The following is a 27,761-nucleotide window of genomic DNA, read 5'->3' as shown; positions in this document are numbered from 1 at the left end:
GACTGTGACTTAATGGCTGTGACTGAATGACACATAGGTACACAATGACTCAGAAGGTCCAAGATCAAACCTCTTGATGCCTTTGTTTTGACTGCAAAGTCCAAAACCTAAAAAGATATGCCAACACAGTTCTGTGGGTAGGTTTTCCTGGTACCTTTTTCCTGGTGCTTTTTACTTCTGAGCAATCACAGAGAATACTAAAATGATAATGGAAATGGCCCCTGGGGAGAATTTCCCTGAATTTAATTACTCCCCTCCAAAGCTGCTATTCTCTTTGCTGGGCAAAAAAAATTCAAGCACTGATTAAAATTTTGTGTCCTGTCTGCCTGCCTGAGAGCTGTGCAAAACAGAGTTTCTAACAATGGTGGCAAAGCATGGCTTAGATCAGTGTTTCCCAACCTTTTCAACGTCACGGTACCCTTGACCTCACTCTTCATATCTCACGGTACCCCTGCCATCCCCCCCACCTTCCCCTCCCAGTGCCCGTTCTTGCCACCCCACCCCCCACACCTTCCACTTCCAGGGTGAAGGGAAGCACTCGGGGGAAGTGGCTGCTGACCTTGTGGCAGGCCTTGCCCCCCCTGGGCCAGCTCCATGTCCTTGCTGGCTCCGGCAGGAGACACCACAAAAGTAAGGGGGGCCGGTAGGGTTGCCGCGGTACCCCTGGGACATGCTCACGGCACCCCAGGGTACCACGGAACCCTGGTTGAGAATCGCTGGCTTAGATAAGAACATAAGAACATAAGAAATAGCCTGCTGGATCAGACCGGAGTCCATCTAGTCCAGCATTCTGCTACTCGCAATGGCAGGTGCCTTTGGGAGCTCACATGCAGGATGTGAAAGCAATGGCCTTCAGATGCTGGCTCCTTCTTCAATTCCCTTCACTCCTTGATGTGACAAAAAGGGGGTTGGCTGATTCCTCATCTAAATCTGCCTCTATTTCCATCCCATCCAGGAGCCATCCAATCATTTGCAGGCTTCACCGACTACTTCACTGCCATGGCCCAGGAGGGCTGGTACCCGCTGAAGTGTGTGAGGCTCCGGGCCGACTGGGAGAACCAACATCTCCAGGATCTCCAGGATAGCTATGGGCAAGAGTGGGTGAGTGGGGAGCCTCTTCTTATCTTTGCCATTGCCTTCCTCTGCATAGCATCCCTGGCCTCCCTTCCAGGTACTAACCAGGACCAACCCTGCTTAGCTTCTGAGATTAGGTGATGTCAGACTAGCTTGGGCCACTTACATGCCACCCACATCACAGGAGAAGAGCTTGGGTTTTTCTTTCACGTGTGGTGGACTTGTAAAAAAATCATTGGATAGAAGTACTTATAAAAATTCAAAAAATACTTGAGCTAAAATTTCCTTTTATTGCTAGAATGTGTTTTAATGAATTTTAATGTTTTATCGCTATATTGTATTTATGAGACCTTATATTGTATCTGTTTAATGTCTCATTGTACACCACCCAGAGCCCTTCAGGGGTTGGGCGGTTTATTAAGCCTAATTAATAATAATAATAATAATAATAATAATAATAATAATAATAATAATAATAATAATAATAATAATAATAATAATAATAATAATAATAATAATAATTGAAGTTGAACGATTGTGGCAAAAAAGAACAACAGTAATCCCACTAGTAGTCGGTGCTCTAGGAGGAATCCCAAGAAATCTTGAAAAACATCTGGAAAGCCTAAATTTGGACAGAACATCAGTCCACATGGTGCAGAAAGCAGCACTTCTAGGAACTGCACATATTCTACGCAAATACCTCTAATATCCTAGGTCCTTGGGAAGGACTCGATATTCAGAGATGAATTCCAGACACTTGTGCTGTGTTGTTATGTGTATAATAATAATAATAATAATAATAATAATAATAATAATAATAATAATAATAATAATAATAATAATAATAGAACCATCCTATTAGGTATTTTGCCTAAAAATCTTCCACAGAAGCTCAATGAACTATGTTGTCACTTATTAACAGCTACAAGGGTAATAGTTGCATCCGGCTGGCAAACTGAAAGTGATCTTAACACTTAAACAAAAAATACTTAAACCTAAAATTTCCTTTTATTTCTAAAACTATGCTATTGGGTATTTTGCCTAAAAATCCTCCAAAGAAGCTTAATGAACTATGTTGTCACTGATTAAAAGCCGCAAGGGTAATAGTTGTATCCGGTTGGCAAACTGAAAGTGACCTTAATGCAGAACTCTGGGAAGATAGTTCGAGAATATGCTACAGTGGCCAAATTAACAAATATTGTAAACAGGCGCTTAAAACAAGGACTTGATGAGAAATGGGGACTGTATTTCTTATGTGGGGCTGAATCAACGATGTAAGAATAATAACAATAGTTAGAATATTAATTTGTTATTGCTCACTAGATATTTATTGTTGTTTTGGAACTAAAGGTTAGAAGGTAACAAATTTCAAAACTAAGTAATGTTTTCTCTGAATGATAGAAGTGCTGTAATTCAAAGATCCAACGTTTTATTGCTAATATATGTATGGTTGATGGGTAACTGTATTTTCTTTTTCCTTTCTATATTTTCTTATCTGCTTTTAAACTATATTTGAGAAAAGTAATAAAATGTTATTTTTAAAAAAGCACTAACCAGAACTTACCCCTACATAGCTTCTGAAATGTAACAAGGATAGCCTAGGCCAGATAGGTCAAGGCTAGCAAATATATACATGAATATGCTGTAAAATACAATCAAGGCAAGAGATTTTCAGAGGTAGTTTGTCATTGCCTTTCTCTGTGCCATGATCCTGGTATTCCTTGGAGGTCTCCCGTCCAAATACTTGCCAGGGTCAACTTTGCTAAGCTTCTGAGATCTGACATGATCAGGCTAGCCTGGTTCATTTAGGTCAGGGCTAGGAAATATATAGCCTGGGGATTATTTACCTTTAGTCTGAAGGTCTGTTGCTATTCTGCATACTTTGCAAGCATCCATCAGCCAATATGTATTAAGTTGTCCACTAGAAAATGGCCAGTCTATGGTAAACTTTCACACATCCTAAATTCAGAGTGTGTGCATGTGTGTGTCCAAACACTGTCAAGTCATAGCTGAGAGACAGCATGGTGTAGCGGTTAAGAGCAGATGGATTCTAATCTGGAGAACTGGGAATGATTCCCCACTCCTCCACCTGAGTGGCGGAGGCTTATTTGGTGAACCAGATACATTTCCCCACTCCTGCACACAAAGCCTGCTGGGTGACCTTGGGCTAGTCACAGTTCTTCGGAACTCTCTCAGCCCCACCTACCTCACAAGGTGTCTGTTGTGGGGAGAGGAAGGGAAAGGAGCTTGTAAGCCACTTTGAGTCTCCTTACAGTAGGAATAGGTGGGGTATAAATCCAAACTCTTCTTAGAGCAACCTTTAGGGTTTTCAAGGCGAGAAATTCAGAGGGGGCTGACCATTGCCTGCCTCTGCGTAGGCTAAAAGAGTTCAGAGAAAACCATGATTGGCTGAAGGTCACCCAGCAGGCTTCATGTGGAGGAGCAGGGAATCAAACCCAGTTCTCCAGATTAGAGACCACCCACTCTTAACCACCATACTACGCCAGCTGAATGGGAAGCATGGCTCTCTGTTCCTGGTCTTATAGGGGGGAGATCAGACTATACGAGTGTTTTAGAATGACCTCTGGGTGTGCTACTCTCTTGCAGACCTTTGGGCAACGCCTGTACCAGGAGTATACGTGCTACACTGTCTTTTTCATCAGCATTGAAGTGTGCCAGATTGCTGACGTGCTCATTCGCAAAACACGGCGTCTTTCTGTCTTCCAGCAGGGTTTCTTCCGGTAGGTGGGAACCCAATCAGCAGTGCCATATCGATCTTTCATATCCTAGCCACTGCCCAAGGTAGAATTATTCTACCTTGCCTCCTTAAACACAAATGCACATATATTATTCCCATTGCCAAATTTCTTGGCTGTATATTTTTGCATGCTCCTAACACATGCACACTGAATCTGTTTTGCTTTCAAATTTAGAAGGTTTGATGTCATACTGTTCCCCAGAAACAGATCTTGGTCTCTGAAGCTTCCAGAGACTCTTTTGGGATAACACCGAGTGAGGCTGTTGCCACAGAGGAGGTATGGGAGACCTCTTTAATCCAGGCACCTCCTTGGATTTTTAATTCACTCTTTTAAAAAAGAGTGAGAAAATAAAAAATGGAGATAGGACAACAGGGGTGAGCCATGTACACATGGTTCTCAGCCACCAGGTGGCTTTACACTGGTTCTTCACCCCCAACATACCCATGGGTCCAGACACCACAACATTTCTGGCTATAGTCCTGCATCTGCACTTTCTTGCAACATTCCATCACCCGTGGCTGAGCAAGCAACATCTGCCGAACTTCCTTGTGGTCATCAGCAGTGAAACTTAGAAGCCCTCCTTAGTCTTTGAGTCAACACTGAGGTTTTTTTTTAAAGGGTTTTTTACTGCAAAAATTTCCCAGACTATTCGGCAAAGCTAAATATGATTCAGCTTTATCAGCTTAGAGAGCTTCAACTGAACTCTGGACCCCGCCCTGCCATGTGGACTTGAGAAACAGCAGCTGGGAGAACTGAATTTGGGGGGGGGGGGTTTAACCCCCTCTCATCAGGTTTTTATTATCCGTACCCAAAATTTACTAAGCACAATTGTCAGTACACTGTCCTAGTCAATACAGCCTCACTCTCAAGTCTGCCCCCTACTGGATAGAAGCCACTAGGCCTGAAGTCTCCTCTTCCCATCCCCATCTGCTTCCCTTTGCAGAAACAAAGTCCTGGTGATCGCTATCGTCTTCCAGATCTGCGTAGGCTGTTTCCTCTGCTACTGCCCTGGGATGCCCAACATATTCAACTTCATGCCCATACGGTAAGGACTTGTGCAGGTGGGAGAGAAGTAAAGGAAGTGCTTAGCAGTTGCCTGGCAACTACACAGTGTGTCCTCAGTGGGGACATTACTCTGTGGGGACAATGGAGAGGAAGAGGTCCTACATGCATAGACCTTGCCTGTGTGATTGGAAAATGCCCTATTGAAATGTTTGCCAGTCATATGAAGAGAGGCCATCCCTATGCGGTTTTGTCTGCCTGCAGATGCTGAACCAACATAGGTCTGAACATGTAGGGGACAGAGCTAGGACTGCAATCCACCAACACCCCTAGCCATGGAACCTCTATGCCCTGTCCCCTCGCATTCCACCTTCTTAAGGCCTGGCATGGCAGAGGGAGGCCATGGGGCACTGCTATCTTGTTAGTCGTATCGAGCCTCATTGTGGGGGAGGGGTGGGATTTTAAAAATCCAATGAATGAATGAATGAATGAATGAATGAATGAATGAATGAATGAATGAATGAATGAATGAATGAATGAATGAATGAATGAGTCTAGTATCTGGCAAACCTGGGTTCAAATCCTCACTCATACCATGGAAGCTCACTGGGTGACCCTGGGCCAATCACACTCTCAGCCTAACCTACCTCACAGGATAGTCATGAAGATGAATTGGAGGATGGGAAAATTACATCAGCTACCTTGAGAAAGGTGGTGTACAAATGAAGTTTAAAAACCCCCTAAAACACCAAAATCTTCTGCTCCATATGCATTCTGTATTAGGGATTTTTTTTAACATAGGGGGTGTATATGAAACATAAAACAGTCCTCCCCAAGAGGTTCAAACAATACTACCACCTCACTCTGGTGTGTGACTACCTGGTTCCCTGTCTGGGACCAGGAAACATAGCAGCTGAACAGGCAAAAGCTGGCTTTGGTTCAGCACCATGGACAGGGGCAGCCTTCCACCCTATCCCAAATGTATGCTCTTGTGGATGGAAAATACCTGCTTAATTTTCTGCTGATCCGTAGACAACAGCCCCCTCAAGAACTACTTCTCTGAACGGATTTAGATGCATGCCCTTCCTTTTCTCTCAAAAGAGTTTGCAGCGAAACATACCTTTCTAACCTAACATAGAACTATTTATCTTCATGATGGTAGTTCCAGACAGGTCACCGTGTTCGTCTGCAGCAGCAAAACAAAACATCAGTCCAACTGTGATCCATTTTCAATTTTAATCCATTATGTCAGTCTTTAAGCTGCCACTGGGCTCCTGTTACATGTCATATCTTCATGCCCAAGCTTTGCTTAGCGTTCCTCCTCTCTGTGACTCCACCAAACGCTTCAGGACCCACCCCTAGAGATTTACGGTCCACCCTTGCCAGTTTCATTTAGATGTCCCACGGTTGGTTCCAAAGGATTTTACTCCATGGCTGCTCATTTATGGCTCGCTCCAAGCTAAAGAGGGCAATCGAAAAAGTACATCTCATTTCAAGTGGCCTCCACATGGCCCCTGCATGGAGAAACCTAGTCCACAGGACATTACTCGTTCCGGATGGAATTTTAGAACTGGCTGTGACACTGGATAGAATCAGGAGCAGAAGATTAAGTTTCTGCTATACGAATGGAGCCAAGCTTGAAGATGGAAGACTAGAAGCTGATTTGAACCACCAGGCCAGCTTTGACCAATCCAAAATGGTGGATGTCAAGCTCAATTAACCGCCCAAGAAAGGTAGCATCAAACTGACCTCTCCTTTCCCCGGTCCTCCCCAGGTTCCAATGGTGGCTGGTGCCGCTACCCTATGGCATCCTCATCTTTGTCTATGATGAGATCCGAAAACTGGGCATCCGGAGACACCCTGGAAGTAAGTAATCTCACGGCAAGGGTTCAGGAGTCTGCCATCTCCTACTTCCCACTCAATGACACCCCCTGTCCCAATGGGGAGCTGTCTCCCACCTGCTAATCCCATTTTCACAACAGTGGAAAAAACAGTGCTGGGCTTACCTGTTCCTGTTGTTCATCTAATGCACAGGTGTCGAACTCACGGCCCTCCATGTGTTCACAGACTACGATTCCCATCAGCCCAAGGCAGCAGAGCCAATTGGCCATGCTAGCAGCGGCTGCTGGGAATTGTAGTCCATGAACATCTGGAGGGCCTGAGTTTGACATCTATGCAATGTCTTCTGTACGTGCCACCATGTGGGGCTGCACAGAAGATGGGTGCTAAACATCTGCTCCTTTCTTCTATTCAGCTTCTCTACTTATATCCCAATTAGACTTCTTACCTTGGACATCTCCGAATTAGATATTTCCAGTCTGTATTGCCTCAGAGATGGTTTGGTACCAGCACCTTTGCTACAATCTCACTTGATTGATTCTCTCTCCCTACAGGCTGGTGGGACAAAGAACTCTACTATTAAAGCTGGCGCTTTTTGCCATGTCGCCCCCTCCTTGGCTGCGCTCCTGCTGCCCTGTCCAGAACAAGAAGCGACAGCGACAAGAACAGATCCCCATCGGTCTGTCAACCAGGATTTCTGCATTTCCCATCACCACCCAACGCATTATACTGCAGCACCTCGTGAGCAAACAATTTGCAGTTCACCCAGGTGTTACTAGGGATCCTGAGAAACCCATCTATGTGATCTCACAGGAGGGAGGATTTGACAAGGGCTCAGAAAGCGGCCAAGGACAGAAAATTGGCACAGAGTTTTGCTGCAGCGGAACTTCTGTATGTTTATTTAAAATGAGAAAGTCAATAAAGAGGCCAAGATTCTAGTGCTCAAGATTATGGAGATACATTTTAGACTGGTCAGAAAGTTGGCTGATAAAATTCCTAAGGGGCGGAGTAGCAGTAGCCAAGTTGGAGCATGTTTTTCAGGGCTTCGGTGCCCGGAGAAGCTCTTTCTCGTCCCCCTGTGTAGCCGAACCAGAATAAATTATATCAAACGAGAAAAGGTGTTCCGGTTTGAGTCATTTGCAAGGAATCCAGCTTTTCCGGATGCTGAATTTGGCGAGAAATTGGGCTCCGCTTTATCCCCCACATGAAGCTGCCTTGCAGTGAATGAGACTGTCAAGGTCAATATTGTCTGCTCAGACCGGCAGCTGCTTTCCAGGTAAAAGACTCGAAATGGGTGGACTGGATTTATTTCCCCGCTCCTCCATATGAAGGTTGCTGGGTGACCTTGGGCAGTCACAGTTCTCTCAGAACTCTGTCACCTACCTCACAAAGTGTCTCTTATGGGGAGAGGAAGAGAAAAGGAGTTTGTAAGCCGCTTTGAGACTCCTTAAGGCTGAGAAAAGTGGGGTATAAATCCAAACTCTTCTTCTCTGCATGGCAGCCCTGGTATTTCTTGGTGGGCTCCCATCCAATTACCAACTATAGTTTGGAGAGGAGACGTCTGAGGGGGGATATGATTGAAGTCTATAAAATTATGCATGGGGTAGAAAATTTTGACAGAGAGAAATTTTTCTCTCTTTCTCACAATACTAGAACCAGGGGGCATTCATTGAAAATGCTGGGGGGAAGAATTAGGACTAATAAAAGGAAACACTTCTTCACGCAACGTGTGATTGGTGTTTGGAATATGCTGCCACAGGAGGTGGTGATGGCCACTAACCTGGATAGCTTTAAAAAGGGCTTGGACAGATTTATGCAGGAGAAGTCAATCTATGGCTACCAATCTTGATCCTCCTTGATCTCAGATTGCAAATGCCTTAGCAGACCAGGTGCTCAGGAGCAGCAGCAGCAGAAGGCCATTGCTTTCACATCCTGCATGTGAGCTCCCAAAGGCACCTGGTGGGCCACTGCGAGTAGCAGAATGCTGGACTAGATGGACTCTGGTCTGATCCAGCAGGCTAGTTCTTATGTTCTTATGTTCTTAACTAGGGCCAAACCTGCTTAGCTTCTGAGATCTGGGTAGACTGGGATACCCATGTAAAGGCCAAGAAGAGTTCTCAAGACCCAGTTCCACACCCCAACCATCTTGTCCACAAGACCCCTTTTGACAAGCATTTAAAAGTCACATGCTGTGAAAAATAAAACAAAGGGGGTTTATTATTATCGGTGGTGGTGGTGAGTGGGCGGCAGGACCAAATGGCTCTCGCAGCGACCAGGACCGAGCCGTGCATCACCTGGGCCACAAAGGCTTTTGGCTGAGATGGACAGGGAGGCTGCTCCACAAACTGGAAAGCGCAGGAAGGCAGCTCCTCAGTTGCTGTGCACCAAAGTGACAAAGAGTGTCAGGGAGCTGAGGGAAAGGAGGCCAGTGATGACCGCTTTGACCAGCAGCGCCGTCCAGCTGCCCAGCAGGAAAACATGAACGAAAGATCTGGAAAGGAGGAAAGAAACAGAGGAAGTTGGTGACGGGCCAGGGGAGAGAAGAGCATGCAGAGAAGACCTCTGGCATTTACATGGTGGTGGGAAATGGTGCCAAGTCACAGCCCCCTAAGGCCCCTTCCGCACATGCAGAATAATGCACTTTCAATCCACTTGGCCGCTGGACTTTACTGTGCGGAATAGCAAAACCCACTTGCAAATCATGGTGAAAGTGGATTGAAAGCGCATTATTCTGCGTGTGCCGAAGGGGCCTTGCGGAGACCCTGTAGGGTTTTCAAGGCAAGAGATAAACAAAAGTGGTTTGCAAGAATTTCCTCTCCCACCCGAGGAGTTTTCACCCACCTCTGCCTAGCAGCCCTGGACATTTCCCATCCAACCAGGACCAGCCCTGCTTAGCAGATGAGATCCGATGGCATCAGACTAGCTTGGGCCACTGACATACCACCCGCTTAAAAGGGGTTGAGTAAACATCTACAGAGCATCATTTCAATGATTAAAAAAAACCAAAAGGGCTGTGGGAGGGCTGGACAGGAGAGCCCACTGCATCCCCCTCTAGTTCCCATTCCTCTCTGGCCCCCCACTCAGCTTCCTTCTTCAGGCGGTCTAAAAAACCCCAATCCATGCTTTATCAAGGACGCATTTTATGGCGCCTCTTCAGAGTCCTGCTCAAGGAGGCTTAAAAATGAAGAACAACATAAAATCAGATCTTCATACATTCATATTTTAAAAGCAATGACAACACAAGCCAGGGACATAAAAACAGAATAGAGACACCCATAAGACAGAAGAATTCAGACTGGGAAAAGACCCAAGCGTTAAGAGACTGAGGCTCTGTCTAGTGCAATGATCTTTAATGCAGGATTTGTGGGTACCATGGTGGTCCACCCAGGCCTATCTTGGCTCTCACTTCCTTCTTCCCAAAAGAATTCCCCCCCCCAAGAGTTTTCACCCACCTCATTTAGAGCAGAAGGTGACTCAAAAGAGCACCAGAAAGCCAGAGTGGTTAAGGTGGCAGACTAGGATCTGGGAGACCCAGCATCGAAGTCCTATTTTGCCATGGAAGCTTGCTGGGCAATGTTCCCTGTAAGCTGAGCGGGTGCACAGCCACACAGCCATCATACTGGTGTCGCGCAGATAAGGGGCCTCCCAGCAGGGAGAGCTCTCCCAGGAAGCTCAGTTCCACACAGAACCAGGGAACTTCCATGCAGCAACTGGGAACACTTAGGTCGATTCCGCACTTGGGTTATCGACCTAAGTTCGAGCTGCGTTCGACCTAAGTGCTCCGCACAACCACTGGGATCGACATGGTTTTGTACCAGCTTCGCCCCGTGTAACGGTCAAATTTCCGACTCCAGTTGGGAACTACTACTTTTTCAGGGAACCACGCTCGAACTCAGCTCGATTCCAGTAAAGTGCGGAATCTCTGGTGCCAGGAGTCCCCCCCATTCAGCCAATCACAGCTGAGTGTTTCGGGCATGCGTACAGCTGGCCAATCAAAAAACGCCACCTTCGTCCCTCCATTCCTGTGGCAGTTTTTTTTATAACGTGTGTGGGGATAGACAGAACATGGCCGTAGAACAGTAGCCAATCGGAACGGAGCGGTGAAGAGGCACAAGATGATTCCGCCCTCCGAGCTGGGATCAAGCTGGTTGCAGTGGGGAACAACAATGGCTTCGACCTAGGTTAGTACCCTTCTCAGGGAACTGGGTCAAACCTATTTTACTCATGTGCGGAATCGCTCTTAGAGAATCTATTGTTGCTGGGTGACTTTGGACCGATCAAAAAACCTCAGCCTGGTAAGAACGGGTACTACACTTGCTCTTAGCCAAAAAGCCAAGGAAAAAAAATCTCAACCTAACCTACCTCACAGGGTTGTTATGAGGATAAAAGGGAGGACTGGAGAACAACATAGGTCCCAGTGGGGACAAAGGTAGGAAATAAATAAGAAATAAATGAAATAAAAGAAGAACCTGTGGGACATCAACCAGGAATACCAACTGGGAACAACAGACGTCTCCATTGTAGGGACACACTTAGCTTGGAACCCTCTCAGCATTTTGTGGAACTTTTCAACATTTTGTGACTGGACACCAACCCCGCCCCCCCCCCCCCCCCCCCCACATGGGTGTTCATTTTTTATGGCCCCCACTACCCATTTGCAGAATTCCAAGAAGGATCTCAACAAGGTCAGGAGCCTCTGACCTAGCAGAGCTTCTCACCCACTAGCCACTATAAGTTGTTATTAGTCCACATATACCCCTCCTTGAGGATGTGGACAGGCATGGTCTAGCCCGATTTCATCACACCGTGGAAGCTGAGTAAGGTTGGTGTTCACAAACCCGCAACAGAGGAAGGTAATGACAAACCACCTGTGCTTCTCCTTTGCCTTGAAATCTCCTTGCTGGGATACTCCTCAGTTAGTTGCGACTTGATGGCTGATACCTACACACACATCCCTCTTTCCTTTTAATACTGAACTTTCCCCATCAGGTGCATAAATGGTGAAGTTCAGTGCAAAACACAACAAACAGTGCAATTCTTACAACAATACAGCTTATGATGGTTTCAATTGCAGCATTCACTTATCACACCTTTATCACGCTTTATCACGCCTTTAGCTTTGTCCCTTTGAGGATTATGGATACGGAGTTTCGTGACAATTAAAGGTATGAGAGGACATTATTGAGACGTACTAAAGGCGTGATAAGTGAATGCTGCAATTGAAACCATCCTAAGCTGTATTGTTGTAAGAATTGCACTGTTTGTTGTGTTTTGCACTGAACTTCACCATTTATGCACTTTACTGTTGTTTGTGATGCACATATATAAAAACAGTTGATGAAACGCGTTGATGTATTGGAGTGAGTATTAACGTTGCATCTAGAGAGTTGATTGATACTTTCCCCATCAGGCCCTGATTGGCTTCAGAAAGGTGGCTACATACCTGGGTCTTACCTATGTCTTTCAAGGATGCTGACTTTTTACTCACAGAACCCTCAAAACAAAAACACCCCAAAACAAACACACCCCACCACCCTCATAAGCCAATTAACAGACAACCGACACAGGCCCCAAAGCACTCACTCCATGAAGAAAGCTTTGTAGATGCTGACTCCCAAGAGGAAAGTGAGAGGCAGCCTGTAGTGTTTGGGTAAGTCGTAGCGAGTAAACATCCATACCAGGGCAGCCATAGCAATATAATGGACCTGGGGAGAGAACAGTAAAGAGGAGAAGGGAAATAAGCAGGGACCCCCAAAGAATTTTCTATGGCACCATCTACAGATCAATATAGTTCACGCTCAACACTAGTTCTCCAGGTGATCTCTTCTAAAAACCCAACACCCAGAACAGCTACTGATTCTTTCTCATTTTTTTCTTGATTTCAAGGGTAAGATCTTTAAGGGCCAAACTACACATTATGTTTTTTTCTGAGTCATCAGGTGTGGGTTGCAAGTCTTGGGTTGGAGACTCCGTTCCTAGGTATGCGGTGCTTGACTTGGATTGAGATAGATTGTGCATAGAGGTGGCTTGTACCTCCCCCCACAATGCTTTCCTGAGCTGAAATCAAATGCTTTCCTGAGCAATTCACAGGGGAGGGGGGGAAAGGTTCGAGCATCAAAGACACCACAGAAGAGTGTTCTTCTGACCATATGCATGGTACATGCCCAACCTTGGTCCTGCCATACACCTGGCATCAGACCTTCTAGGAGAGATGATGTACCTTTCCCCCTGCCACTCATTCTGATGCTTTTTTGTTGTAGATACAAAGCACTGAATGCTTAACATGTTCACTCTCCCTACAAACTCAGAGGATGTCTTTTACAAATTTGGAAGGAAAACAGGTCACAAGAGCACATGTTTATTTCAGCCAATGTCAAGGGGCTGAACTCTCCCTCAAAAAGAACCAAAGTAATTCACCGATTACAGAAACAAAATGCTGACAGTATTGGCATTCAAGAAACCCATATTAAAACTCAACATGAACATGTGACTTCTAATGATACCTCTGATAACAAGAAGGCACAAGAAGAGGCCTGCTAGCTTAGACCTGCTAGCTCTTTGCCAAAGGCTTCCAGAGAGACTACAAGAAAGACAAGAAGACAACTGTCCTTCTCTGAAGTTATGCCTGCAACATTACGCCGGTCCTATACAGCCTTCATAGGCTGCTCATCGAGTTCCAGGTCATGTTCAAGGTGTTGGTTTTAACCTTTAAGGATATAAGCAGCCTTGGGCCTACATACTTGAGGGACTGCATCTCCCCATATTGCCCCGCACTCCCCATATTGCCCCAATCTTCGGAGGAGTTCCTACTGGAGATCCCTGGCCCAAAACATATCCCACTGACCTTCCACTAGGGCCAGTGCTTTTACAGTCCTGGCCCCACTCTGGTGGAACAGGCTCCCTAAAGAGACCAGGGCCCTGCGAGACTTGTCGAGTTTTCACAGGACCTGTTCCACCAGGCATTTGGCCAGCTGGGCTGTAGTATCTTCATTCATCCCAGCCTCCAGTGGGTTGGGGGGAGGGTTTTTATTGCCATCTGTGACTTTGTTTTCAAATATTGTATAGTTCAGGTTTTATTTATTTTTGTTATATTTATTTATGTTATGCATCGCCCTGAGCCCTTCAGGGGAGGGCGACTAAAAAAATCAAAAGGATAAATAAACTAAATAAATAAACATCTGGTGTTCAGAAGTACACTGGCCCTGAAGGTCCCATTAGTGATCATGGCCAATAGCCAACAACAGATCTGTCCTTCATTAATTTTTACAACCTCCTTTTCAAAAACGTAACTACCTCTGGCAGTGAATTTCTGGAAGATCACCATGTAATACATGCAGTTATGAGCAAAAAAAACACTACCTATCAAACAAAGGCATTGAAATCAAATCCAGCAAAACCGAGGATATTCACAACCTTAGTTTTTCCCTCCTGCCACCCGGAAAGCCTAACGTCAGAGAAGCTCTCTGTAGGCTGTGATCCCACTAGCCCTCACCAAACTGATGTTGGAATCGATGCTCATCTGGATGTATTTCCAATCAAACTCGATGCCACGAGCTCCTACCCACAGCGGGATGCACCTGTGGGTGACAAGGACAGCTTCAGAAGATGCTTACACAAACAGGCATGCCAGGGAAGCTTGCAAAGAGAAGACCCCCCCCCCAAAAAAAAACAATACCTGCAGGAATTGCTTGCCCTGCAGGGATCAGGAGGGATTGCTTGCCCTGCAGGGATCACCTTTGGACACAGGAACTCTGTTCCAATTTTATGCGAGTTTGCAGGCCGGTCAGGAAAATTTTATGCATCTATTCTCCTTGCAGACTGTCTTAATGAAAGCACCCTTAAGGTGGCCAAATGTGGCACTTCAACTTGGCCAACAAGAAAGCAGAAGTTCCAATCCTTTTATTAATCACCGTGGATTACTAAAATTAATGATTAATGTGGTAAGCCTTAGTTGTAAAACGAGTACCCAGGTTGCTGGAGGTAAAGCATAGATGACTGGGGAAGGCAAAGGCAAACAACCTGTAAACACAGTTTGCCTAGTAAAGGTTGTGATGCGATGTCACCCCATGGGTCCGTAATGACCTGCACTCCCACCCACGCCAGCTGGGTGACCTTGGGCTAGTCACAGCTTCTCGGAGCTCTCTCAGCCCCACCTACCTCACAGGGTGTTTGTTGTGAGGGGGGAAGGGCAAGGAGATTGTAAGCCCCTTTGAGTCTCCTGCAGGAGAGAAAGGGGGGATATAAATCCAAACTCTTCCTCTTCTTCTTCTACTTGAACTTTTACCTTTTTTAGATGTTTTACCAGCATCTACATTGGGTTTTTATGCCAGTGTTGGCTGATGTTTGATCATAATGAATGAACGAACAAATGCACATGAACACATGAAACTGTCCTATACTGAGTCAGACTCTTGGCATAGCAAAGACAACATGATCTGCTCTGATTGGCAGCTGCTCTCCAGGGCAGAGGTTTTTCACATAATCAACTCTAACTGGAGATGTCTGGGATTGAACCTGGGACATTCTGCTTCACCACTGAGCAAAAGGCCCTCCCACTAGCTACAGAGGTTTCCCTGATTTAAACGTACACTCCAGGATTCTTTTCCGTGCCAAGATTCAGTTCTGAAACATGCAAGAGCCCCTGTGGTGCAGACTTGGATTTGGAAGAACTTGGTTTCAAACTCCCGTTTGCTACAGAAGTCCACAGAGGAACCTTGGGCCTCTGTCTTTCTCTGTCTAACCTGCCTTGCAGGGCAGTTGTGAAAATAAAATAAAGGCAAGGAAAACGACGAATATAGTCCCGAGCCCCTTAGAGGAAAAGCTGGATATAAAATATACAAAAGGTGGAAATAAACTCACCGGGACATGATAAGCTCAGCCGTGGCCCACCCCATGGCAGCAACCATGATCTTATACTGCCCTTTCCCTGCGTTCCTGGACATCACTAGGTGCAAACCCACCAAGTCGGCCAGATCAACTGTGGCTTTCATGAACTCCTGCCACAAAGCAAGGGAGAGAGGAACAAAATGACAATTGGCAAAGCGCCCTGGGTTTCTGCCTCCCTAAGGACTCAAATACTCATCTCTTCCTTACGACACTTCCAGTATATTTGGTAGGAGGCTCAAGTCATTAATGCTGATACAGTAGCATCCTCTAGGAATGATTCCATAGAATGTTTACCTATATTATTATTATTATTATTATTATTATTATTATTATTATTATTATTATTATTATTATTATTATTATTTTATAGGATTTTTATACCGCCCCATCCCCGAGGGGCTCTGGGCGGTGTACAGCATTTAAAACAGTATAATTAAATAATATTTAAAAAAAGCAGCTGCAGGTAAAATCTCCCTGCAATACGCGCTTTACAAATAGAAGCCCAGGTTTAAATTTAGGTTAAAATTCAAGATGTAGGGTGGCGTCCAGCGTTCCAATAGTATAAAATCCCTCCCTCCCCATGATGAAGGGAGGCATGGCGAGTCTCAGTGATGGAGTTGTGGCCCAGATGTTAAGGGCCAAAGACGGGGCACTATTAGCGGCTGGATCCTCCAAAGGCCCGGCGGAACAGCTCCGTCTTACCTAGAACAAAGCTTGTCCACGTTCTCAATTTCCTTGTTTGTAAGTGTCTGCTTCTTCAGGATGTTTCCCCGGTTCTGCACATCTTGCTCCCTCTGATGATTTATTCAATATAACACAAGTTTCTATACAGCAAAACAATCCCTCCAGTTTAAATCAACAGGGAGATATATTGAACTGAAACTTGTGTTATATCAGATTGACCACTAGAGGGAGCAAAACATGTACAGAACTGGGGGAAAAAACTGGAGAAACAGGAACTTAAAAGCGAGGACAATAAGAACATGGAAAAACCCACAGTCAGGCAAAATGAACCCAGAATATTCTCTACCAACACCCACCCACCCCTGAATTCTAACATAGTTCTGAGCTAGACAGATGTGGTGATGGCCACTAACCTGGATAGCTTTAAAAGGGGCTTGGACAGATTTATGGAGGAGAAGTCGATTTATGGCTACCAATCTTGATCCTCCTTGATCTGAGATTGCAAATGCCTTAACAGACCAGGTGATCGGGAGCAACAGCCGCAGAAGGCCATTGCGTTCACATCCTACATGTGAGCTCCCAAAGGCACCTGGTGGGCCACTGCGAGTAGCAGAGAGCTGGACTAGATGGACTTTGGTCTGATCCAGCTGGCTTGTTCTTATGTTCTTATGTTCTTATTCTGTGGAAGGTCTCTTCTGATGCTCAACTTTTTTCATTGTTTAAAAGTCAAAACTAATAATAATAGTTACAGAGAAATTGCAACCTCCTCAATTTTTACAGTAATTCCTAAAATGGAACAGACAAAATCGTGTGCCATATTGTTCCCAAACACAGTAAAATAATATCCACCATTCATTGAATTTCTGTAACTGCCATCTTTTCTTATGGAACTCTGAAAGTACGTCAATTTCTCAGCAATTCAACCTGCTGAATACGACTTCAACCAGCTTGTGGAACTGGGAAAAATGCCTAAAAATTGTATTTGATATCAAGGAATATGGAATTTGTATGAACCAAGGATTTGAAGAATCAAAATGAGATTTCTGTATAGAGACCAGCAGGTCAAACAGCACGTAGTAGCTTGTCAGTGGTCATGCAGGCAAGCAAAGATAGATATCTTTTTTAAAAATTGTCAATAAGGGCCAGTGACAGAAAAATATACTTTATAACTTTGTTTTCAGAACTAGCTATAGGGGATAGCTACATGAATAAACAAAGGAATATGGAAATCAGAGGTTAGAATAGAGAGAAGGACTTTGATTAGTTAATTGAAAAAGTGTTTTTTTATATATGTTAAATGAACATAGAAATGATAATGAGAGATTCATATTTACTGGTATTCCACTATAATTCATTGTATAGAATCAAATGGTACAATTGTTAAAATCATTCTTAACATGGGAAAAAGGAACGTTATGATTTTAAGGAATGTATGTGAAATCTTTCTACCCTGGAGAGGTCTCTCTCTCTGGGAACAAATGCTCAAGAATGCACTAGCTACCTGGATTTGAAAAACCAGAAAAACAGAATCTAGCTAATTGCAGCCCTTTGCATATGGGCAGAGGGACATGAGCAGATGACATGCAGCTTTAATGTGACACGTAGGATAGAGGCAGACTATCCAATTGGATGTTAATGATCATGCAGAAAACACCTGTATGGGAAATGATTATGTGGGATATGTATACAGGTATGATTAATGATGTCTATACCAGTATTCTTTGTATCTATAAAAATGAAGTCTATTTGGTTAATGCGTGACTCTTTTAGAGTTACCCTGTGTGTGAACTGTTAAAATTCAGCACAGTAAACTTATCTTTTTGTTTCAAACCTGCTTCTTGGGTATTTTCTAACTTAGTCTTAAAACAACTCAACTGTGCAGGACCAGAGACGCGGTTCTGGCCCCACAAACTATTATTAGAAGGGGGCTCATTTTTCTTCTAATTAGCAACGATAACCATTTTTGCTCCACTTACTCCAATGAAGTCATAGGCGCCTGCTCCGCCCTCCCAGGTTGGAAAGAACGTGGCTAAAAACAGCATCTGTAAAGTAAGTCAGCAGCCAATGCAGGAAACAGTACAAACACAGAGAAGGTGGTTTCAAACTCATCCAGGCAAAAGGATTTCCCCCAAAGAACCAGTGTGGTGCAGTGTCTAATTAGGACGTGGGAGACATGGGTTCAAATCCCACCCACCGCCATCCTCACTATGGACGTTTGCTGCGTGACTCGCCGCCTAAGCTACCTCACAGGGCCGTTGTGATGATAAAAAGGCAGATAGGGTGACGATGTAGTTTGGGAGAGGAGGCAGAGGGAGTATAAGTGGCATAGGAGCAGCAGTGGCGTAGGAGGTTAAGAGCTCGTGTATTTAATCTTGAGGAACTGGGTTTGATTCCCAGCTCTGCCACCTGAGCTGTGGAGGCTTATCTGGGGAATTCAGATTAGCCTGTACACTCCCACACATGCCAGCTGGGTGACCTTGGGCTAGTCACAGCTTCTTGGAGCTCTCTCAGCCCCACCCACCTCAGAGGGTGTTTGTTGTGAGGGGGGAAGGGCAAGGCGATTGTAAGCCCCTTTGAGTCTCCTGCAGGAGAGAAAGGAGGGGATATAAATCCAAACTCTTCGTCTTCTTCTTCTATAAGCAAAGCCAATAAAATAAAATTTACCTTGCAGAGCTGGACAAAGAGGTAGGTGGCCCCAGCCTGGACACATCTCCAGAAGGCATTGTACTCTGACCTGAAAGCAGTAAGAACGTATATATTAAAAAGATGGAACCTTGCAAAGGGAGGAGCCCATTGGAACCCCCAGAATCTGCTACTTACAGTCCGCTGCACTTGTAGGTGATGAAATAAGGGAAATAAGCCAGAGCAAAACAGTTGCCAAAGTGGAAGAGTGTCATCTCGACGTCAGCCCGCTGGATCCCAGCTCAAGAGCGAGGTGGGTGGCCAACGTCCCACCTAGCACCTCCGGGGTGTTCCTTGGGAAAGGGAACATTTTCTTTTCAAAGCACAGCTAAAAACAAGGCAAACATCTTCTCTGCCAATATGACTGACCAGTGTGGTACATAAGAGTAGTCCCCTTAGGTCAGACCTATGGCCCTCTGTCCCAGCACCTTGTTTTCAACAAGGGACAATTAAGATGCCACAGGGAAATCTACAGTCATTTCTGGCTAAGTCATCTCTAGCACCCAAAGGCATTCATTTTCTTGGTTCAGGGATTCCGCTCTGCTTTCCCAGTTAATAGTCAAACACAGGCCTATCATCCATAGACAGACCTAACACCCTTTTTAAATTCATCTAAGGCTATGGCCATCACCGCTTCTTGTGGCAGTGAATTCCACAAGGCAACTAATACAGCAACTTCCTGCCGTCTGACTTGAATCTACTGCCAATCAGTTTCCTAAGTGGGAACCCTGAGTTCTACCGTGTTTCCCCAAATATAAGACAGTGTCTTATATTAATTTTTGCTCCCAAAGATATGCTATGTCTTATTTTCAGGGGATGTCTTATTTTTCTGTGTTCTGTTCGTCAGGCATGCTTCCAAACAAAAACTTTGCTATGTCTTACTTTTGGGGGATGCCTTATATTTCGCACTTCAGCAAAACCTCTACTATGTCTTATTTTAGGGGATGTCTTATATTCGGGGAAACAGGGTAGTACTGAGGGAGAGGGAACGAAAGAATCTCCTTCTCCCATGGAAAAAAAAACAATCCTTTCCAACCAGGCCTTAAAAGCAACCAGGGCTAGGTCTCAAAAATATCCCTCTCTTACAGTTCTCCTTAATTTCCCCTTTAGACTGTCAAGGCTTTTGACTGTGTCACTGTGCAAAGCACCCTGGGTAACAGATAGCCAGTCTGTTGCAAGGAAAAAGGAGATGAACACACTCCTGATTGAGAAATGGGCAAAAGAACGTTTCCGTTGGCTCGCATGCTCCACTGCAAACCTTAAATTCACAGCAGTTATTATTATTACCTTCATTTATAGCCTGCCTTTCCCACTAAGACACAAGGTGTGCTACAAAACACAAAAAGCAATTCTGACTCCAAAGTCCTCCAAAAAAGAAAGCCTAGAACAGTGGTGGCGAACCTTTGGCACTCCAGATGTTATGGACTACAATTCCCATCAGCCCCTTCCAGCACGGCCAAGGGCCTAGAACAGGGGTAGGGAACCTGCGGCTCTCCAGATGTTCAGGAACTACAATTCCCATCAGCCCCTACCAGCATGGCCAATTGGCCATGCTGACAGAGGCTGATGGGAATTGTAGTTCCTGAACATCTGGAGAGCCGCAGGTTCCCTACCCCTGGCCTAGAACTATTCATAAGAAGAAGAGTAGAAGAGAAGAGTTGGATTTATACCCTGTCTTTCTCTCCTACAAGGAGTCTCAAAGTGGCTTACAAACTCCTTCCCTTCCTCTCCTCAGACACCTTGTGAGCTAGATGGGGCTGAGAGAGTCCTGACAGAACTGTGACTGGGCCAAGGCCACCCAGCAGGAATGCAGGAGTGGGGAAACAAATCTGGTTCACCAGATAAGACTTCGCCACTCAGGTGGAAGAGCGGGGAATCAAACCCAGTTCTCCAATTTAGAATCCACTTGCTCTTAACCACTACGCTATGCTGGCTCTAAATGCCATCAAGTCACAACCAACTTATTGTGACGCCTCATGGGGTTTCCGAGGCAGTCATGAGCAGAGGTGGTTGGCCCCTGCTTGCCTCTGCGTGGTGACCCGGACTTCCTCGGAGGTTTCCCATCCAAGGACAAGCAGGGCTGACCGCGCTTGGCTTCCAGTCTTTGACAAACTAAGGCTGGTCTGGGTTATTCAGGGTGCTAGACCTAAATTACAGAAGTAGAAAACAACGCAAATAACAAACCATTTCAAGATTCAGTTTCAAAAGGAGATGCCAGCACGGAGCACCCAAACTAGAACTTATCAGGAAGTTTAAATCTATTTTTTTTTTCAAGCTTAATCAAGGCAAGGGTTTTCTCTCCCACTACAGGTTAATATAGCAAAGAGCGCAAGATTGTGTTATTAGGGCTCACCAGCCAAGACCCAGCGTTAGAGCATCTGCTTAGCACCCAGAAGGCCACAGGAAAATCTCTGGCACCTCCAGCTAAAGCAGTGGTGGCGAACCTTTGGCACTCCAGATGTTATGGACTACAATTCCCATCAGCTGCTGCCAATTGGCCATGCTGTCAGGGGCTGATGGGAAATGTAATCCATAACATCTGGAGTGCCAAAGGTTCGCCACCACAGAGCTAAAGGATCACAGGGAACAGGTGATGGGAAAGACCTTTCTGCCCACCCAGTTTACAGAGTCTGCATGCAGATTTTTGCCCCTACAGCTCACCATGTCTTCCACTATAATGTATACATATAATTTGCTATCATTTCACATATCTGATAAAAGTGGGCTCTAGGTCTGTGAATCTATAAGCTGGATTACCCACTGGTTGATCTCCGTGTGCGTCTAAAGTGCCGTCAAGTCCCAAATGACCTCTGGCAACACAGTAGGGTTTTTGAGGTAAGAGACTAGCAGAGGTGGTTTGTCATCTCCTTCCTCTGCTTTACGACCCTGGTATTCCTTGGAGTCCAAATACTATCCAGATACTAACAGGAGCTGGTCCCGTGTAGATTCTGAGATCTGACAAGATCATGCCAGTCTGAGCCATCCAGGTCAATGCATTTGTTGATCTAGTACTGTTTTAACCTAACTTTTCTCTAAGGAGATCGGGGTGTTATCTGTGGCCCTCCCATCCACCATTTTGACCTCACAACTACCTTGTGAGGTAGGCAAGGCTGAAAGGGAGGTCACTCTGTGAGCTTTTCGACCGAGGACATTAGAACTTGACTTTTCCAAGTGCTAGTCCACTGGTCATAAGGAGGAGCGGGCAATCAAAAAAGGTTTGTCAACGAAGGAAACAAACCAATCGAAGGCGCCACTGGACATCACTTTGCAACTAGAGACCAACAGGCTTCAATGCTGTGCATTCCCGTGGGAGGGTGGTCTTAGGCAGACCAAGGTCTTTCCCAGCCCGCGATCCTTTCTAGCACAGATCCTGGGGACTCAGCCCTGAACCGTCTTTCCCAGCACGGTTGTTTTTGCACCGGGCACTGCCAAGCCGAGACCTCCTCTGTGCAAAGAATGAATCACTGGCCCTCTCCAGCCAGGTCACAACCGGCTTGCTTTACAGCGGAATCCACCCCTCTGGGTTGCAACAAAAAACCTCCTCGCTTTCCACGGTCAGAGACCCCCCAGGCCACCTCCTCTAGCCCCAGCCCCACAGTTCTTCCCAGGGACTCACTAACCTGCACCCACGTCCCCCTGCTCAGCTGCATTGACGCATGCGCACAACACCGCCCGCCTTCTCCCGCCCTCTCTTCTCAGTGCTGGGAGTTGGAGTTCTTGCTTCTGCGAGTCGCTACCAGTCTCGGCCGTCGGTGCACTACAATCCCCAGAGTGCATCGCGCGAATCGTGCTACCGCATGATGGGAACGGTAGTCCTTCATTTGAATGCTCGCGTGCTGCATTGCACAACAGGCAGAGTTGGGAGGGGAAAGGTCTGTCAAAGTGGCTCAAGATGGGAGTGACCTAAATTAGCGGTCGGGCGGAGGAAGAAAAACTTGATCGTTCGAAGAGGTGTATTGTGGGGATTGTGGTTCCTTTCCAAGCTACACCTTGTGGTTCCTTTCCAAGCTACACCTTGTACCTTGGGCTGAGGATATCGCAATTTATGCTGGTGGTGCAATTGTTTATAATCTATTGATGTTCACTGCTGCTGTGAACCTCTCTAATGGGGAAAGCGGTTTACAAATCAAATAATAATAAAACAAAGTCTGCTTTGAATTAAATAGAAGTGACACTTAGCGTTGGGGAGGTGGACGTGGTGAGACACAATTCTTCACCACCTCCCCAGAAAAGAGGGAGGCAGAGCAGGTGAGGATCAGCATAAAAGAATAAAATGTTATAAATATGAGCAGTAATTCAGCATCCAGAATCTATTTTAAATGCCAAATAAAGGTTATTGTTGTTGGTCTACATGGTTACTAATCTGCTTCTCAAGCCAAGTCAGGAAAAATTCCTGTCAATAATTATGCACAAGGTTATCCTCTCTATGCTTGCACACACCAAATGCAAGCCCTACATTCAGGTCAAGAATCATCTGTTCCAGTTCAGGACACTGCTGTTTATTACTCTCTGGAAGGATCCCATCCTACTGACATGATCTTTTAAGTGGATCATGTACCCCCACTATACCAGTGGTGGCGAACCTATGGCATGGGTGCCAGAGGTGGCACTCAGAGCCCTCTCTATGGGCACGTGCAGAGTGCCCCAACATCTAGGCTGGCCTGGGCAGCAGCAATTATTAGCTGTTAAACCTACAACCTGTTTTTAGAGCCATGCAGTAACCCTGTTAAGTGCTGTTAAACCCTCTGATTTTCATGCGAAGAACTAAAGCATGATCCTTTACCTGGGAGTAGGTTGCTGGCAATGGGGCTTGCTTCTGAGTAAACCCTCCTAGGGTCGTGATTCACCTGTTGGAAGAGTTGCACGGTTGCTTCAAAGCCAAGCCACCGACTACCACCAAGCTTACTCCCGAGTAATGCAGCCTCGGAGCCAACTGTTTTTCTAAACTAAAACCTCAGTATTCAGGTTAAATTGCCGTGTTGGCACTTCGATAAATGGTGGGTTTTGGGTTTGCAATTGAGCACTCTGTCTCGAAAGTTCATGCTTTTATACCCTTTTCCACATGGGGCAAAATGACCTTAAATGGGACAGTGGATAACTTGCAACAACCACAGAGACCTCATGGTGTCACTATGGAGGAGGATGTTTGGAATTTATATTTTTTTTCTCAACTGTAAGGAGTATCAAAATGGCTTACAATCGCCTTCTCTTCCGTTCCGAACAGACTCCTTATGAGCCAGGTGGGGCTGAGAGTTCTGAGATAACTGTGGCTAGCTCAAGATCACTCAACAGGCTTCAAGTGGAGGAGCGGGGAAACAAACTTATTTCCCCAGATTAGAGTCCACTCCTCATGCGGAGAAGAGGGTATCAAACACAGTTATCCAGATTAGAGTCCACCTGCTCTTAACCACTATACCACATGTAGTGTCGCTCAGTGTTGATGCAGAAGTTGAAGTCGGGGAAATCTGCAGCAGTGAAAATCCAAAAAGGTTCCTTCTGAAATCCTTAAAAGATTCAGATACATCAAAGCATGTGCCTTGGGAGAATAGAGCAAATGCATGGAAGGGCTTAGACTAGAGTCATAAGAACATAAGAACAAGCCAGCTGGATCAGACCAGAGTCCATCTAGTCCAGCTCTCTGCTACTCGCAGTGGCCCACCAGGTGCCTTTGGGAGCTCACATGCAGGATGTGAAAGCAATGGCCTTCTGCGGCTGTTGCTCCTGAGTACCTGGACTGTTAAGGCATTTGCAATCTCAGATCAAAGAGGATCAAGATTGGTAGCCATAAATCGACTTCTCCTCCATAAATCTGTCCAAGCCCCTTTTAAAGCTATCCAGGTTAGTGGCCATCACCACCTCCTGTGGCAGCATATTCCAAACACCAATCACACGTTGCGTGAAGAAGTGTTTCCTTTTATTAGTCCTAATTCTTCCCCACAGTATTTTCAATTTGTGCCCCCTGGTTCTAGTATTGTGAGAAAGAGAGAAAAATTTCTCTGTCAACATTTTCTACCCCATGCATAATTTTATAGACTTCAATCATATCCCCCCTCAGACGTCTCCTCTCCAAACTAAAGAGTCCCAAACGCTGCAGCCTCTCCTCGCTTTGCATAGGGTTGCAGCGTAAATCTCTTAAGGTTGCAGAGGTTCTGCTTCCAAGGCATTGCTCAGCACAAGAGGTACATTCCATTCCTGAGTGGAAAACCGAAGTGTTCAACTCACACCACAATGAGGCATTACAGGCCACTTGCCCCCTCTAGTGGTCAATGCAACACCGTTGGGAAAGCTGCATTGCCAGAAAGTCACTAGAACCGATATTAAATGCTCTCTGGTTACTATCCTACCTTGGCTCTGTGTTGATTTCTGAATTATTTTACTCTTAACTGCTCCCAACTGGAAACCCCTCTGTGCTATAGCTGGGTTTGCATTTCTCAAGGAACCATTTCAGAGCTAAATTTTCCGAAGCACTAGTTACGGTATGCTGGAAAGCAGTAAGACAAGAACTCTTTCACTCTCTGTATCTCACATTTTGGTTTGGGCCCAGAAAGTTCTGTCTACTGAAGATCTTGGGGATGACATTCGCAGTAAGTCCACAGGCTGTTCGAGCAGTTCATAGCATTGTAAAGCTACAGATTTCAGAGTGATAACAGTGCATTCCGCCCCCTTTTGGAGGCAAGAACTGTTTGCCAAATCAGCCAGCTCGTGAAGAGATAAGAAGGTTGGACAATGGGTACCGTTGAGACATTTGCAAGGACAAATGTGCCCTTTCCAAGCCCAGAACTGAAGGCTCTCTGTCTTTGGAAATGACTCTGCATTTTAAAAAAAAGCTCTTGGCAGCCACTGAATAGTTCTGTCGAGAGAAGCGACCTGAAGCCTCTAAAGAGATTGATTACAAAGAAGTCAGAGGCTAATAGCTTCTGTGCAGGTTAAAAGACTTCTCACACAGCGATGGCAACATACAGGCATTTTTCCACAGGAAAATCTCTCTAGACCAGGGGTAGGGAACCTGCGGCTCTCCAGATGTTCAGGAACTACAATTCCCATCAGCCTCTGTCAGCGCATGGCCAGTGGCCATGCTGAGTGAGAGAACTGATGGGAATGCTGGTCCTGTTATCTGAAGCTTATGAGTTCTCCTAGGCCAGTGGTGGCCAACCTTTGGCACTACCGATGTTATGGACTACAATCCCCATCAGCCCCTTGCCAGCAGTGGCCATGCTGGCGGGGGTGATGTAGTGTGACCCATAACATCTGGAGTGAAGGTGCTCCTAAACTCCCTCTAGGAAGTGTGACAAAATGGGACAGAACAAGCTGTGCTTTGCAAATACAGACCAAGAATTCACTGAGCCCGCCATTCTGTTTAAGTTGTTTCTGGAAGGGTCTTCTCTCAAGGCCTTGCTCAAAGTACATTCCACCCTGGAGTGGAAACAGAAGCTCTCAACTCACACAAGATCAACCTGGCTACATTATATAATGGCTACTAATAGTCTGTGTTTACTAATCGAGCTTATGAACTGAAGATTTATGTTTCAGCTCATTGTGTATTTTTTTCTTAACTAGTAGTAGTATTTATTCCTTGCTAGATTTGGAAATCTATATACAACTTTTTAATCAGTCCACTTCTCAATATGTTGGGAATAGTTCTGCTAGAAACCAACCCAGGACCCCTGATAACCAAACACAAGCAAGTGTGGAGGACTTATAGAAAGATGTTGCAGTCTCATTATCAGGTGTCACTGTTTATCTGAACCGTAAAATAGTAAGCACTTATGGACTGTAGCTTTTGGTGATTATGTCTGGGCTTTTTATTGACAAGAGCTGGAATTACAAACAGAACCCATGAGAGCTATTTGTATGTATATGTCTGATGCATTTTATTTTTTATTGATTAATGTTTTACAGTCATTTATCATGCCAATTAAGGCTTTATGCCCTGTTTCTCCGAAAATAAGACAGAGTCTTACATGAATTTTTGCTCCCAAAGATGCGCTACGTCTTATTTTCAGGGGATGTCTTATTTTTCCATGAAGAATTCACGTTTATTGTTGAATAAAAAAAATTAACACTATATCCTGTACAGTAGTTGTCATCACAAACCAGTCTGTTGGGGTGGGGTCAGGCGAGGCAGGAAGGGGGAGGGGTTTAGGGGCACACATGCTTCCAAACAAAAACTTTGCTACCGGTACGTCTTAGTTTTGGGGGATGCCTTATATTTAGCAAAACCTCTGGTATGTTTTATTCTCAGGGGATGTCTTATTTTCGGAGAAACAGTGGGTATTACTAAACTCACACAAGAATGAGATATAAAAGACCATCTGCCCCCTCTAGTGGCCAATGCGATATCTTTTAAAAAGCTGGATTCCCAGAAAGTCACCAAAACCAATATTAAACTGAGGGCAAGCCCTTATGCTTACTGTGAACAATACTTGTGTATAAGAAATTCCAAATATATACTGCTTGATTACTCACTGTCTTTTTTGATATAGCTCTCTTTTGGAAGATGAACACCTTTTGCCCGGGGGCACACCGGTATGCATTTTTATGCACGGTTGCTGCAGAAAGACATGCATAAGAAATAAGTCATGATGCCAAATCTATCCAGGCCATTGTCAAGCCATCTCCAAGCAGGTCAGGGGATGCTTCCCATTTTACCTTATTCGCTGCTACCTTCTGAAACAGTCTTGGCTCTTCTGAGCCAGGAAGTGCAAGTTGTGGCAGAAGCCAATATCAGGGTGCTGTGCCAGAAATGTGAACCAGCACACACACTGGCATGCATAGTGGAAAGAACTTCGGCAGCAACGCCTGAACAGAACAGAAGAGCAAGCAAGCACACAAGGG

General features: G+C 45.3%; 2 protein-coding genes across 2 annotated transcripts in view; one reads left to right on the top strand and one right to left on the bottom strand.

Annotated features, from left to right (window-relative positions):
• ATP4A (ATPase H+/K+ transporting subunit alpha) overlaps positions 1-7,764 on the top strand; it is a 43,741-nt gene extending 35,977 nt beyond the window's left edge. The window contains exons 19-23 of the mRNA XM_048500545.1: positions 956-1,101; positions 3,682-3,815; positions 4,777-4,878; positions 6,610-6,701; positions 7,229-7,764. Coding sequence (XP_048356502.1) covers positions 956-1,101; positions 3,682-3,815; positions 4,777-4,878; positions 6,610-6,701; positions 7,229-7,257 — 503 coding nt within the window. The 3' untranslated portion in view covers positions 7,258-7,764. The remainder of the gene's footprint in view (positions 1-955; positions 1,102-3,681; positions 3,816-4,776; positions 4,879-6,609; positions 6,702-7,228) is intronic.
• A 1,100-nt stretch (positions 7,765-8,864) lies between these two features.
• On the bottom strand, positions 8,865-22,640 carry TMEM147 (transmembrane protein 147). Its single transcript, XM_048499850.1, has 8 exons — positions 22,547-22,640; positions 19,065-19,219; positions 18,909-18,978; positions 18,221-18,286; positions 15,534-15,670; positions 14,167-14,251; positions 12,258-12,379; positions 8,865-9,165 (listed from the first exon to the last, which is right to left on the bottom strand). The coding sequence occupies exons 2-8, from the start codon at positions 19,139-19,141 to the stop codon at positions 9,045-9,047; spliced, it is 678 nt and encodes a 225-aa protein (XP_048355807.1). The 5' UTR covers positions 19,142-19,219; positions 22,547-22,640; the 3' UTR covers positions 8,865-9,044.
• Positions 22,641-27,761: the final 5,121 nt, after the last annotated feature.

The sequence above is a fragment of the Sphaerodactylus townsendi genome, linkage group LG06, assembly GCF_021028975.2.
Source record: "Sphaerodactylus townsendi isolate TG3544 linkage group LG06, MPM_Stown_v2.3, whole genome shotgun sequence".
Classification (NCBI taxonomy): domain Eukaryota; kingdom Metazoa; phylum Chordata; class Lepidosauria; order Squamata; family Sphaerodactylidae; genus Sphaerodactylus; species Sphaerodactylus townsendi.
Note: the sequence above shows the minus strand (reverse complement) of the source record. Positions and strands in the feature narration are given on the sequence as shown.